The 12,867-nt window shown below is 36.0% G+C and overlaps 2 protein-coding genes across 3 annotated transcripts; both read right to left on the reverse strand.

Moving 5' to 3' along the window:
* Positions 1-794: 794 nt before the first annotated feature.
* Positions 795-5,822, reverse strand: LOC102076721 (acidic mammalian chitinase). Of its 2 annotated transcripts, XM_019349750.2 has the most exons (12): positions 5,687-5,822; positions 5,574-5,600; positions 5,283-5,487; positions 5,145-5,201; positions 4,884-5,049; positions 4,692-4,816; positions 4,489-4,612; positions 3,270-3,452; positions 3,036-3,152; positions 2,781-2,913; positions 1,291-1,551; positions 795-1,207 (listed from the first exon to the last, which is right to left on the reverse strand). In XM_019349750.2, the coding sequence occupies exons 1-11, from the start codon at positions 5,709-5,711 to the stop codon at positions 1,292-1,294; spliced, it is 1,422 nt and encodes a 473-aa protein (XP_019205295.1). In that variant the 5' UTR covers positions 5,712-5,822; the 3' UTR covers positions 795-1,207; position 1,291. The 2 variants fall into 2 exon arrangements, with proteins under 2 accessions (XP_019205295.1, XP_019205294.1); XM_019349749.2 differs by having other exon boundaries at positions 795-1,551.
* Positions 5,823-7,626: 1,804 nt separating this feature from the next.
* Positions 7,627-12,280, reverse strand: LOC100698915 (acidic mammalian chitinase). Its single transcript, XM_005448561.3, has 12 exons — positions 12,190-12,280; positions 11,960-12,024; positions 11,849-11,878; positions 11,551-11,755; positions 10,452-10,508; positions 10,176-10,341; positions 9,896-10,020; positions 9,343-9,466; positions 9,060-9,242; positions 8,806-8,922; positions 8,140-8,272; positions 7,627-8,016 (listed from the first exon to the last, which is right to left on the reverse strand). The coding sequence occupies exons 2-12, from the start codon at positions 11,982-11,984 to the stop codon at positions 7,718-7,720; spliced, it is 1,464 nt and encodes a 487-aa protein (XP_005448618.2). The 5' UTR covers positions 11,985-12,024; positions 12,190-12,280; the 3' UTR covers positions 7,627-7,717.
* Positions 12,281-12,867: the final 587 nt, after the last annotated feature.

Consider the following 12,867-nt stretch of genomic DNA (forward strand, 5'->3'; position numbering starts at 1 on the left):
TATGGTTCATTCTTATGGTTTTTCCCTATCCCTTTATGGTTGAGGTTTCGATGTCAAGCTGGTCTGTGGGGTCTACTGGCGTGATTCCTGCATGTGGGAATGTTTGAATATTAGTATCTTGAGGAACATTAACGGTAGTCATACGCAAAACCTCAAAGCACAAGAAGGTTTGCAAAAAGAAATTAGTCATCTAATAAAGTCTTTTAGACTTGATTGCACAACACACCATAAAAGGTGACACTACAAGATGATTAGATAACATATCTTTACAACTTTACCACCCTGAATATGGTAAATGCTTTAAACAGAGTTTTGATTTATCCTACACCAGAAAACAATACAGATACTTGAAGTGAGGGAACACCTGTCCATTCAAATCCCTGCCAGAGTCCATACAAAAGTGCTCTGAAAATTGATTTGGGAAACTGAACTGGGATGAAGAAACCACTTGGACAGGTGAGGTAATGAGCTATATCTGAAACCACCTATAGAACAAATGTCAAAATAATTTGTTTTGTATCTGAAAAGCTTAAAATGAGTTGACACAAAATAAAAATAAATATAATTAAAGGCCCCTAAAAGTTCTGTGCTGTGATCTAAAAGGTGTGCTTCCTATTGGCCAATAATACAGAGGCAGTAGTTGCCCAATGATGCGAGGTTTGAAAATTGCAGGTGGCACTTCATCTGTCTTCTCTCATTAATATATAAGAAGAACCTAATATTGTAGCCTCCTGAGGGCAGTGATCTCTTGGACCATGGACAGTTTTGCATGATGGAAGGAAAAGACTGAACAGTTAGCAGTGCTGCTTTTATTGTTGCAGTTATTTGTTCGTCCTCCATAGTTGTGTAAATGTGATGCATATTTTCAACTGAATACACATACATCGAACAGTGTTAAGTTTAGCATGCAATGGTCTACCAAGACTGAGATTACTGTGGCAATGACAACTGGTCAGAGTTCATGTTCAGTTAATGTGTAAATGTGAAATTCAGATGGCAACTTTTCAATCTTATCTACACAGAAACAGTGGGTCTTGCTTCACAGTTAGCATCCTCAGATGAATAATGTAATTATAATCATATTTTATTTCATACGTTGCAAAACCTGGATTGGTTCACATAAGGATTAGACTCTGAAAGCCAAAACTCAAAAAAATAAAATTCAGATGAAGGACATGCATTTGTGTTTAAAATGATCAAAACTGTCCAAATGTGACATAACATTATAGTGACCCATATGGTAATAAAAACAAGCTGAAACCCCAAACTCTGAACAAATAGTCCAGAGTCTCTAGGGCCAGTCACAGCACTTACAACTTTCTCGAAAGACTAAATTAGCTGGGCAGTTTTGGATCCACGTGATGCCATTGGCACAGTTGTAAAAAGAACCTGGAGCATCAGGTTTGGCATAGAGCCCACCAATTTTTGTAGCACAGAAGTTGTCAGTGGTTGTAGTAGCGATTGATGGTCTGGGATGAGGCAAAATGCGATCCTTATTTGTTGATGTCTCCTGATTCAGGTTGGTGTGAGCAGTTGGAAGTGGAGGAAGATCTGTAGAAACAATAGCTATAAAGTTATGATAATAATAATAATCACAAGAATCATAAATTACTATTATTACTTATCAGTAAGTTAAGTTAAATGCAATTAAAGGAGTTAACGTTTAGTTAATATAAAATAAAAAAATTATACTACATAAAAATAATGCTAAATTAGGGTGCGCAAATTAATAATCAGTTAATAATTAAACGTTTGGTAGTGTGCATGTTAGTAGCATACAAGCTCTTTATTAGTCAAAGTTGTTAATAATGCTAACAATAAAATTCTTCGCAAAACCTAAAAAATTTGTAATTAAAGCTGTTGTACATGGATGTAGACGCCTATAGTCAATACTCTTTGATAGCCCTTAATAACTGCAGTTGTTTCTTATGAACTGCAAATGTTAATAATGTTCAGATAACCTCCTATTAAATGATGGTCTCTAGAATGTGTTTCCATTTGCTCCTTGTTCTAAAGTGAGCTGTAAGTCATTAGAAATTTGGCACTTGGCACACAAAGGCTCCGTACAAGTTTTTCCTCTTTACACTTCCCTGTTGCAATTAATATGTCCTTTTCTCAGGTGTTCCAATAAACCTTAATCAAATTTAGAGTTATACACCCATTTTATTCTAATATTTTTTTAATGGACAACTTTAGACATTTTAAAATGGTATTAAAATATTTTTACACGTTTTTTTCCTTATTTTTTTTTTCTAAATGCTCAGAACAGATCTCCTCCGTAAACTTTCTGTTTCTTTCAGCTGACCAGCTTTCGGTTTGTAAAAGGCCAGAAAGATATTCAACAGTGTCTCTCTGTTTCATATTATACAGACCCTGTCTGGGTTAATAAGTGTCAGTGTAATAGTAGCTTTAGAGTGTTTGCTGTGAGTGAGAATTTACATCACAAGTTCAAAGATTTAACCAGTATTCATTTGGATACATTGAACACTTGTTTTGTGTTTTATTTATAAAAAAAAAAGGATCATCCTCGAGTGCTTTTATGACAGTATGACCAGTCTTTTATTGAGAAAGAGCAAATAATGTTAGGATTGTCACTTAGGATTGTGCTGTAGCCTTCTTACGTATTTCATTTAACAGTCATTAGGAAACTATGATAGAATACAGTTATCCCAAATAAGGCATTAACAGCATTTATATTGACTAATTGGAAAATATGCATACTAATAAGTAACTGGCTAGTTCAAAACGAACATAAAATGCTAATGTATGAATTTTATTACCTGGAAACAAAAGAGAGCGAAGAGAACTGATGAGGGGGTATCGTCCCTGTCCACAGAACTGTCCATTAAAGTCGTCTAGATCCAGAGCCCAGACAAAGGCTCCTCCAAAAGTGTTGTTTTTTAGGTAACGGACCTGAAGCAGTAACAATAGGAACAATTTAATAACAGTATACGCATTTTAATGTGATATGTGGTTTTAGTACCAATGTTATCTGGCAAAGAAAAACTGAGCAACATGCAGAAGCACATGTCTACCTTAGTCATAAAACTTTCTTTATTGTCATATCCAACCCACTCGTTTTGTTTGGTGGCATATGGGACCTTCTGATCCTCAATCAAGTGGGCACTGGCCCCTTGAAGAAAGGTGCAAATCTGAAAACGGATAAAAAAACGTACTCTGTGTGGCAACTTGATATATTAACACTGATTTGCTACTAAGACATAGGAACTGACTTAAAATGAAAATATTAATATGAGAGTGCTGTTTACCTCATAATAAGACCAGACGCCGGACTCCCTTGTAAATGTGCCAGCAGCAGCAGGGCTGCTGACAGGGGCTCCAACTTGACTGGATTGAGTAGAAAGACGAAACGTGCGTCCGTATGTAGCAAAGCCCATATTTAACTTTTGTACAGGTGTTCCCTTTTCCGCCCAGTACCTCATAGCAAAATCCTAAAATGTAAATATATGTAAGTTATATTGTCATTAATATTAATATTATTAGGTTCAGTGACTCACTGACTTTATAAATAATTCGTGATTTAAATTCTCAAGTGTTAGAGATAGAGAAGGGTGTAAAAATGGTGACAATCAATGTCAATCCATCGTCAGTTGGTTGAGAACTGTGTGGAAAAGCGGAGAGTGGATGAGAGCAATTGCAGTCTGAAACAACTGTCCTTGAAGGGCAAGGGCTATACTAAAACTCTGATGTTTTATGTTGCACTGATAACTGGTATTGTTCTCGCCAATAATGATATCTGCATTGTTTTCATAGTCATTTCTGCATTATATTAATATTTTTGTGTCATTGTGAAGTCATATAATGTTGTATCAAAAAATGTTTTAAAGAGCTCAAAAAAAGAAAGTGCTTATGTCCCCCTTTGACTAATATATTGCTTCAAAATTTGGAGACGATCTAATCAAAATGAAAGCTTTTTCCTAATACATACTAAAAGGTTTGTATTTTTCATCTTAATTCATATGACTGGAGCAGAATTAGCTGAAATCTTTGTCTTTTACATGCTTTAAAACTTGAGATTTTAACATATTTAACATTTTTAACCTATTTTCAGTCATTGTGTAATTTTGAGAAATATAGTGTCATAGTGATGGTGTAGTTTCTTGTGCTGCTCTCTCCATACCCTTTTAAATGATATATAATTCAATATGGTTTCTTGAATTTATTTCATAAAGATCAAATGTTTGGCCAACCTAGGTACGCATGCCCCCCAAGACCTACTATATTGTTGTGAAGTCTGAAGATGACCCATAAAAAAAAATTGTGTATGTAAAGTTTTACTGATTTTCACATTGACTTGATTTTCATGAAAATTAAATCACCTTAGATCAGCTTGTTGGTATCTATCATTACATAAAATCTGAAATTATATCTTGGAAACTAGACCGCTAACAAACAGACAAACAAACAAACGGAATGGATTACATAATCCCTCTTTTTCAGGGGAGAAAAATGAACCCATCTACTCACAGTATTTAAGTAAACATGGTCCCCAATATCTTGGGATCCTTTGTATAAGGGGCTGTTATGTCCTGTGACACGCTCCCAGGTACCATGAAAGTCATATGTCATCACATTAATAAAATCGACATACCTGATAAAGTGCATGAGAGGTCAAGGTCAGCAAAACAGGTTTTGCAGGGCATACGATGTGATATTACTAATAAGCTTACTTTGATATCTCTGAGACTTCATAACCGGCATCAATGGTTCCTTTACCAGCAGACACGGCAGCAGAAATCATTAACCTGGGCCGTCCTGTTGATGTTCCCTCTGCCTCAAAGGACTGTAGTAGCTCCTATAAACCACAGAGAAGAAAGGTAACTTTATGGTTCATGCCAAACATCAGTAACTCCAAATCTCACCTTGCATAACACTGTGAATCTCTGCTTGTCCTCCAGAGGGCTTCCTCTTGCTGCAGGGTATTCCCAGTCTAAGTCTAGTCCATCAAAACCAAATTTTCTCAGTAGTTTGATAGAAGATTGTATAAATGTATTTCTGTTGGCTTGTGTTGACACCATAGTAGTGAACCTGTGAAACCGATTGACAAAAGAAAGGCACAATTAAAAAGATCTGCATAAAGAGAAAATTTATGATTGGTAATTGTTTTATGCTTAGTGTCCCACTTTTGTGTTCCGAAGTTCCAACCTCCAACTGCCAGCAGGGTTTTAAGATTTGGATTCCTGTGGGAATATAAAGACACAGCAGCAAAGATTATTTTTTCTCAACATTTTGTAAGTGATATGAAGAGAGAATGGACTGACCTTTGTTTGAGTCCATTAAAGGATCTATAGAGTTCCTCATCATTCCATTCTATGGTCACCAATTCATTTGCCTCGTTGATACCAGAAAAGGCATAGATTAGGTGCGTACAAAGGTTTGGATCAATATTTGAAGGCATAAACCTCCCATTGCCAGGTCTGTATTGGGACCAGTTTGTGAAGTAACACACAAGTCTGGAGGATGAGACTAAATATGAAAGAACAGTTTTTAATCTCTTTAAAACATTATATGACTGTCCAATATAAAAGGGTAAGTACGATTTATGAACTCACCCAGACTGCCAAAGGCGAGACAGAGACCTTAACAGTTACATTTTTTTTTGTTACATACAAATAGTTAAATATCAAATTTGCATCTGCAAAATTTGTATTTCAATTTCCCTTACCTGAGATCACAATTAGGATGCGCATGATAGCTGAGGTCAGACTGGTAATGTAATAAAACAGAGCAGTAAAGAAAAAAAATATGCAGAATCTATGATAATCATTAACTCAAAGTAAACGAAATGTGCTAAAGTTAAGGACATTCTGGTATTGCTTCATAAGTCAAATAGTAACTGATTCATGAACTCACACACACACACACACACACACACACACACACACACACACACACACACACACACAAAACACATATTGTTTTGAAAGCCTCTACAACATTTGCAGAAAACCTAAGATTGCTCATTGTGTAGCTTGCAAACACCTGGACCTGAAAGTTAAAATTAGGCGGAAATACAAAAACAGCTGTCTTACTATTTTACACACGACCCCTGCCTGTCTGCTTGTCTGTGAACTACTCCTACACTGTCAGGAGCTGAGGAACCAAAACCGTCACACGGGTACATCTTAGGCCCCTGTAGGATCTTACCTTTATCAGATGATATGATGTCATCATGTTGCCTAGCAGCCCAATACCAAGCAGCAGTTTAGCAGTTATACACCTACAAAAGAAACTTAGCATTTTAATTTCATTACAGTAAAATCACATTATATGCACAAATTTTGAATATTATAATGAATATATTATGATCTCATCATGTTGTCAGCTTCACAGTGACAGACTGAAATGACAGTAATGATACGAAATGACAGTAATGCAGGAACTGAACATTGCAGAAGACCCACAAAATGTAATTTCTATAATTTGCCTATGCTTTATTAGATATCCTAAGAGGGTTTTCATTCTCCTGCAGCACCACAATGGTACACGGAGGAAGAGGTATAGGGTCAGTGAATGTCCAGATGATGAGAATCTAGTCGGGAATGAAAATGACCTCTCTCATTTTTGCTTTTCTCAATGTGATTAAGAAAAGTTTGAGTTTTGCTTTTTCATTTATTTTTTTTGTGCTGTTTGCTATGTTAAACACATGAGTTGCATGTCATGAAATGTGCTATATAAATGAAAGTACCATTGCCATGTCATACTGACACACACTACACTGTAAAAACCCTTTCTTATGTAATAGTTTGGCATTAAATTGATTAATCCAAGTGTAAAAACTCCACTAATCTATCAACAGTCTGGGGAAAACACTAGGGGAAGATATTACATGAATGCCAGACAATCAAGTATGATTTTTATGGGGACAACAGTCCAAAGTTTACTGATGCTATTGCACCAACCTTTATTTTACTAAAATTCAACCTTGCAAAAAAGCCCCCAAATCCATTTTTAATTTTAGCAATTGTTAAATATTATATTGAGCTGTGGCATTGAACAAGTTTGAGTACCAATGATGTGGAATCGCAGCAAGTATTATACTAACTGACACATAATTTTCCTCAAAACAAAACCTAATTTTCAGCTTGGTCAGATGGCCGGAAAGTGCATGTGCTTGCTTGTTGGCTCAATTTATGTCAGCTGTTTGTTTGTAAAGCTCTGACTCACTCTCTCTTTATACTGTGCTGCAGCAGCCACTCTTTTCTTTTATTAATTCATCTATTCAAATAATAGTTTAACCTTTCACTGTGGTATTGAATCCTTTATTGTGTTCGGTGTTTGAGCCAGCTGTTACAATGCTGGCACGGGGACAGCCACAGCAGGTTTTGAGGAAAAGAAAATGCCAGACCAACTAAGAAAAACAGAAACATGAGCAGATTTGTATTTGTTGTACAATGTTTCAGTTGCCTTCATGTAAGAATTAACCAAACCTGCTCCCGTTTCAAATACATTAACTGGGTGTGCAATTTTCAATCTAGAGACCAAAAATTCAGTATTGTTCTGATTCTAACCTTTAAAGAAAAATTGTGCAGCTAGCTGCAAATCTTGGCAAACCCATCCTAGTTTTAAAATGGGCCTATATGTAATTCAGGCTATAGTAGCTGCATTTAGTGACTGTCCAGGCAGTGTGGTTCTCATAAAAAACAAGAATAAAAAACATTTTTGCTAGGTCAAGACAACTTTTATTCAGTCTCACTTAGGTACAGCATTTGCACGCATCACTGTAAACAAGATTATTTGGACATGGCTGGATGTATGCATGTCCATGGACACACTGATAAAAGGTGTGGGGATCCTCATCATTTACATACAGGCCATCTGGCTTTCCAGCACAGAATCCACTTCCGGAAACAGGACTTGAGGTTGTTTTGGCAGTAGTAGCAGTAGTAGTAGTAGCAGTAGTAGTAGTAGCAGTAGTGGTAGTAGCTGTTGGGCCAGGATGGATCGTAGAGACGAGCGGTGGATGTGTGGTTACAGGTGGAGGTGGTGGAGAATCTAGTAAATACAGTAAGTATATATACAAGTATAAGAAATTTTGGAGAAAAAAAAAACTTTTAAGTAGAGATGATGACACTAATAATTATTAACATGTCCATGTTTATGCTTTTTTCTGTTTACCTGAATTCAAAAGAGTGCGCAGATAACTAATGAGAGGATAATGTCCCTGTCCACAGAACTGTCCAGCAAAATCATCGAGATCCAGAGACCAGACGAATGCTCCTCCAAATCTGTTGTCTTTTACATACCGTGCCTGTGAAATGTAAACTGTGAGTTGCAATTTAAAACTACCAAATGTCTCCCAGTGGATAATCCAAAAGTAACCAAATGTATCCAAATATAAATATGAAACACAGAGCAGGGAATTCATTAATTCTTTCAAAAAGCTTAAAGACTCTTTTAAACATGACCAGTTGTGGACCGAAACAGTGAATGATAAAGTTTAAACATATGCTGGAAAACCCAACATGTAACTGAAATTTTATCATATCTGTGACGCAGGTAACAACATTTTTTGAAACATGTATAAAATGAAAGTATCTAGAATAAATCACATTTTATACAAAAAATAAAAAAATAGTTGTGAGGTGATAAGAGTGCCATCTTCTGCCCAAAACAAGTTATTAAAAACTATATGTGCATGGTTTATAACTACACAGATTAATAATCATCAGATGTACCTGATGTTTGTACTACTTTAAAGAGCAGTAAGATATAGCTGCCAGTTAATACGAACATTCTGATTTGTTTTTTATTATCACCTTAAACAAAAATCTGTATGGTTACCTTGATTTCATAGCTCTGCCTGTTATCAAAGCCAACCCACTCATTGCCCTTAATGGCATAGGGCACCTTTTGCTCATCAATCCACTTTATGCTGCCTGTTTGGATAAAGGTGCAAATCTGTAGAGAAGAAAATAATACTTCAACACCTTCACACAGTCTGTGATCTTAGTTTGCTCCATTAATTAGTCATTAGTATTAATGGAAAACTTGGTGGTGTAATAAAACTGAACATATGCTGCTTTGTGTTAGCCGACCTCGTAGTAAGACCAAAACCCAGCTTCACGGGTGTAAGGCCCAGCGCTCGCTGGTCCTGTGGCTGTAGCTCCAAGACCATTAGCAGCTGTTGATGTGGTGAATGTGCGTCCATATGTGGGGAAACCGACTAAGAGCTTTTCCGCAGGAGCTCCCTGGTCCCTCCAATATCTCATAGCAAAGTCCTTTGAGAGAGAAAAAAATAGTATATTATATAATGCTATTATTATTCTAATAATATTTTGTAGTGAAATATATATGAATGTTGTTGAAAGTTTCACTCACCACATTGTAATATATGTTATCACCCTGATCTACGGAGCTGCGGTACAGAGGGCTGTTGTGACCAGTGAATGGGTCCCAGGCTCCGTGGTAGTCATAGGTCATGACGTTTATAAAGTCTAGAAACCTGTAAAACATCACCATGAAATACAATGTAACAAAATAATATCAATGATAATAATAAGTAAAATAAGTTAAGAACATGAACATATTTAAAGTAATCAAACTGTAACATTAATACTTCTTTATCAGCATGTATCATTCAACAAAAATCATTCAGTGTATTCACATTATGTAACTACCTCTCTACATCATTTTCTCCATGTTATTATTGTGGTTAGCTATCTAAGCCTTTCACATTAAGCAATGTGTGTATAGTAAATAAAACGGCAGGTAGCTCTTCTCCTCGAATATTTGCTGTCCCTGTGGGACCTGCAGTGTTTTAGTATGAATTAATACTTGCATTTATTGAAGTAACCTCCAGTGCTGCAAAATGAAAAGTGGGATGAAATCTTTAGGACTGGAACTTTAGTGACTTCCTATCAAATAAACTCACTTTGACACATCGGCAATCTCATAGCCGTTGTCAATGTTCCCCTTCCCACCGGCCACTGCAGCTGTGAGCAAGAGCCGTGGTTGTTTGGTCTCAGTAGCTTCTTTTTCAAAGGCAGCAAGCAATTCCTAGACGCAAGAATACAGTAGACAAGGATGATATTGTGCATTCATTTCAGTGAGAAAGCATATTTTATATGTAAAATACATATAAAAATAACAATAACATACTAAAATATAATGTGCATAGTGTAATGTAAGTATACGTTGATTTCCAGACTAACCTGTAAGAGCACTGTGTATCTCTTCTTGTCCTCTGGTGGGCTTCCCCGTGCTCCAGGATACTCCCAGTCCAGGTCAAGTCCATCAAAGCCATGCAGCCTCAAGAATCTGATGCAAGACTGGATGAATGTTTGGCGACTGGCAGGAGTTGAAGCCATGATGGTAAACCTATTGAGATGGAAAGTTTATAGATATGTTGAGGTGATGATGAATTTGTTGTTGTTATGTGAAATAATGTAATTCTACAGCTTTGTGATGCTGTTGTCATGTAGACTCACTGTGCAGTGCCAAAGTTCCAGCCACCAACAGCCAACAGAGTCTTCAGCTGGGGGTTTCTGTGATGGATATGTAGAAAAACAGGTAGATTTATAATTAAGCCATGTGAGAAAGACTTTATGCTATATTTCACAAGTCCTCATTCCTTATGTCATGCAATGTCATCCTAGTCTTTTCATTTTCTCCCAATTTTTTATTCATTTAACTTCACAAATCCTAGGAAAATGTTGCATTAGAAACCTTCACTTCAGAAATGGTGTAAACAATGATGAGTCTTTTCTAGTAATTCTTTGTGGTCCGAGGTGGCAGAAGTTGTCTTAAACCTGGGTTGTTTTTGTTCAGTAGGGAATGACTCTTCTGTTTATACAAACAGGTTGAATTTTTATAGGCCTGAAAAACCACAGTACTGCTAACTTGATTTTATATCTCAGTAATGAGTCAATTTGCACCCCCTTAAAACAGGTTGTATGAGGATACAGTGTCCTAATTTTATTCTTTCTTGTGATGTCTCATTTAATAAAATCAAAATGCTGACTGCCAAAAGCTCAACTTGAGCTTGATTCCACAAATCATTCTCTGACACGTCTGCCTTTTATATATGAACACAGTTTAAACTTTACCAAATTTGATGCAAAACAAATAAACAACAACAAGAATGCTACATTTGGCGAATGGTGGGTGTTTCATTAAAAAGGTTTCTTATCCTGGTATAAATACATTTTATAACAGAAACTAATATAAGTTTCTTTAGAAACACTTAGTACGTATAAAGATTTTTAGGATATGAGAATCATCACAAGAATGCAATAAAAACAGTGGCAAGCTCGTAGAACATTATATATATAATAGTTGTCAAAGGTTTCGGGTTTTGTGTTCATTTAAAAACCACTGCCTTGTTAAATCTGTTTTATTTTGAGATTTTTGCATGTAACTTTTTCCTCTTTTTATTTTGGCTGCATTAATAAAATTAAGTGCTTAGGGTCAAGAATTATTTGAAAACCACTTTGCCATTCATGCTAGAACAGCTGATCAACATTGCACACTTTTGCTATTAATTATTGAAAACGAAGCCAAAGTTAAAGTAATATTTCAACCACTCACCTGTTCTTGAGGGCATTGAAGGATCTGTAAAGAACATCATCGTTCCACTCGTACATTGTTATCTCATTTGAGGGGCTGATTACAGAGAAGGCGTAGATCAGATGTGTGCACAGGTTGGGGTCTACATTTTCAGGAATGTATCTGCCAGCACCTGGTCTGTATTGGGACCAGTTGGTGAAGTAGCATGCCAGTTTGGTTGAAGACACTTTTGCAAAGAGGAGAATTTTTTTTGTTCTCATTTTAAGTCATGTAATTCAGAAACACGTGTCAGTAACATATATAGATGATCAATACATACCAACTTGAAGACAAATCAAAAGGGACAAACCTGAAAAACAAATATATTGATTATTATTTTGCAGAATTTTACACTTTTGAATCAATCAGCAACTGAAATAAAATGATTTACCAGCCAAGATTGTTACTCGAGCCATGTTGAATCAGTTGATCCTTTTTCCATCTGCAGCGCGTGATCTGCAACACCGACAAATAGTTATTTATAATAGTTATTCACAATTTCATGAATCGCTGTAAGATTGAAGTACAGATTTTGATCAAATCAAACTAATTGCTACACATATTAAAGTCTGTAACCCTCTAAAATTAAGCCCACGAAAACCGTCTTGCACTGATGATTACCTTTTCCCAGGTAGTTTGACACAAATACTCCAGGGAGTCCTTTTTATAGGTACAATAGGTCAGGGACAAAGGCTGTGTGCCAACAAAATGTAATCAATGCATCAGGACATCGATTGAGGATATTGCCCGGAGCTGTCATAAGATGACTGCTGATGGCTTTTATTACCTGATAAAATGGGCACCAAATTTCTTCAACCTGCTACAGTGAAATCACCTCATGTCATTTCCTGCTGATAAGAGGACCTGATAAAATTGTGAGCCGATGCCTCGTGTTTTACAGAACATCATGATCATACTGGTTTCCATAGTAATGTCTTGATAAACAGCTAACAACAAACTTCAAAGTGGTCTTTCGTTTAGTTACACACTGTTGCTTCATGTTATGCTGCAAACATATTAGCGCTGCAGCTTTGTATCACCTTTGTAAATAATGAGATTATGAATGATGAGATTATCTTTTAAAGTAATTGGTAATTTAGGTTCTTTTTAAATGATTTGGATCATTTTGTCAATAGAAAAAGTTTGTTGGTGTTTATACGTAATTACAAATAATCACTCTCAAACCCAAAGATGGTAATTTTTCTGTAATTTTTTAATCATAATGTGAAAAATGATAGGGGCAACAAGAAAGTCAGTTTTAGCTGAAACACATAATCAGCTTCATAAATAATGAGATGT

Source organism: Oreochromis niloticus, linkage group LG20, assembly GCF_001858045.2.
Source record: "Oreochromis niloticus isolate F11D_XX linkage group LG20, O_niloticus_UMD_NMBU, whole genome shotgun sequence".
NCBI lineage: Eukaryota > Metazoa > Chordata > Actinopteri > Cichliformes > Cichlidae > Oreochromis > Oreochromis niloticus.

Excerpts from the sequence above, each read along its gene's own strand:
- LOC102076721 (XM_019349750.2), bottom strand. The coding sequence starts at position 5,711 with ATGCGCATCCTAATTGTGATCTCAG. Across the intron at positions 5,488-5,573 it reads TCTCGCCTTTGGCAGTCTGG|TCTCATCCTCCAGACTTGTG; the intron begins GTGAGTTCATAA and ends TTTCATATTTAG. Across the intron at positions 3,453-4,488 it reads ACCATGTTTACTTAAATACT|GATTTTGCTATGAGGTACTG; the intron begins GTGAGTAGATGG and ends TTTACATTTTAG.
- LOC100698915 (XM_005448561.3), bottom strand. The coding sequence starts at position 11,984 with ATGGCTCGAGTAACAATCTTGGCTG. Across the intron at positions 9,243-9,342 it reads ATAACATATATTACAATGTG|GACTTTGCTATGAGATATTG; the intron begins GTGAGTGAAACT and ends TCTCTCTCAAAG. Across the intron at positions 8,017-8,139 it reads GCGCACTCTTTTGAATTCAG|ATTCTCCACCACCTCCACCT; the intron begins GTAAACAGAAAA and ends TGTATTTACTAG.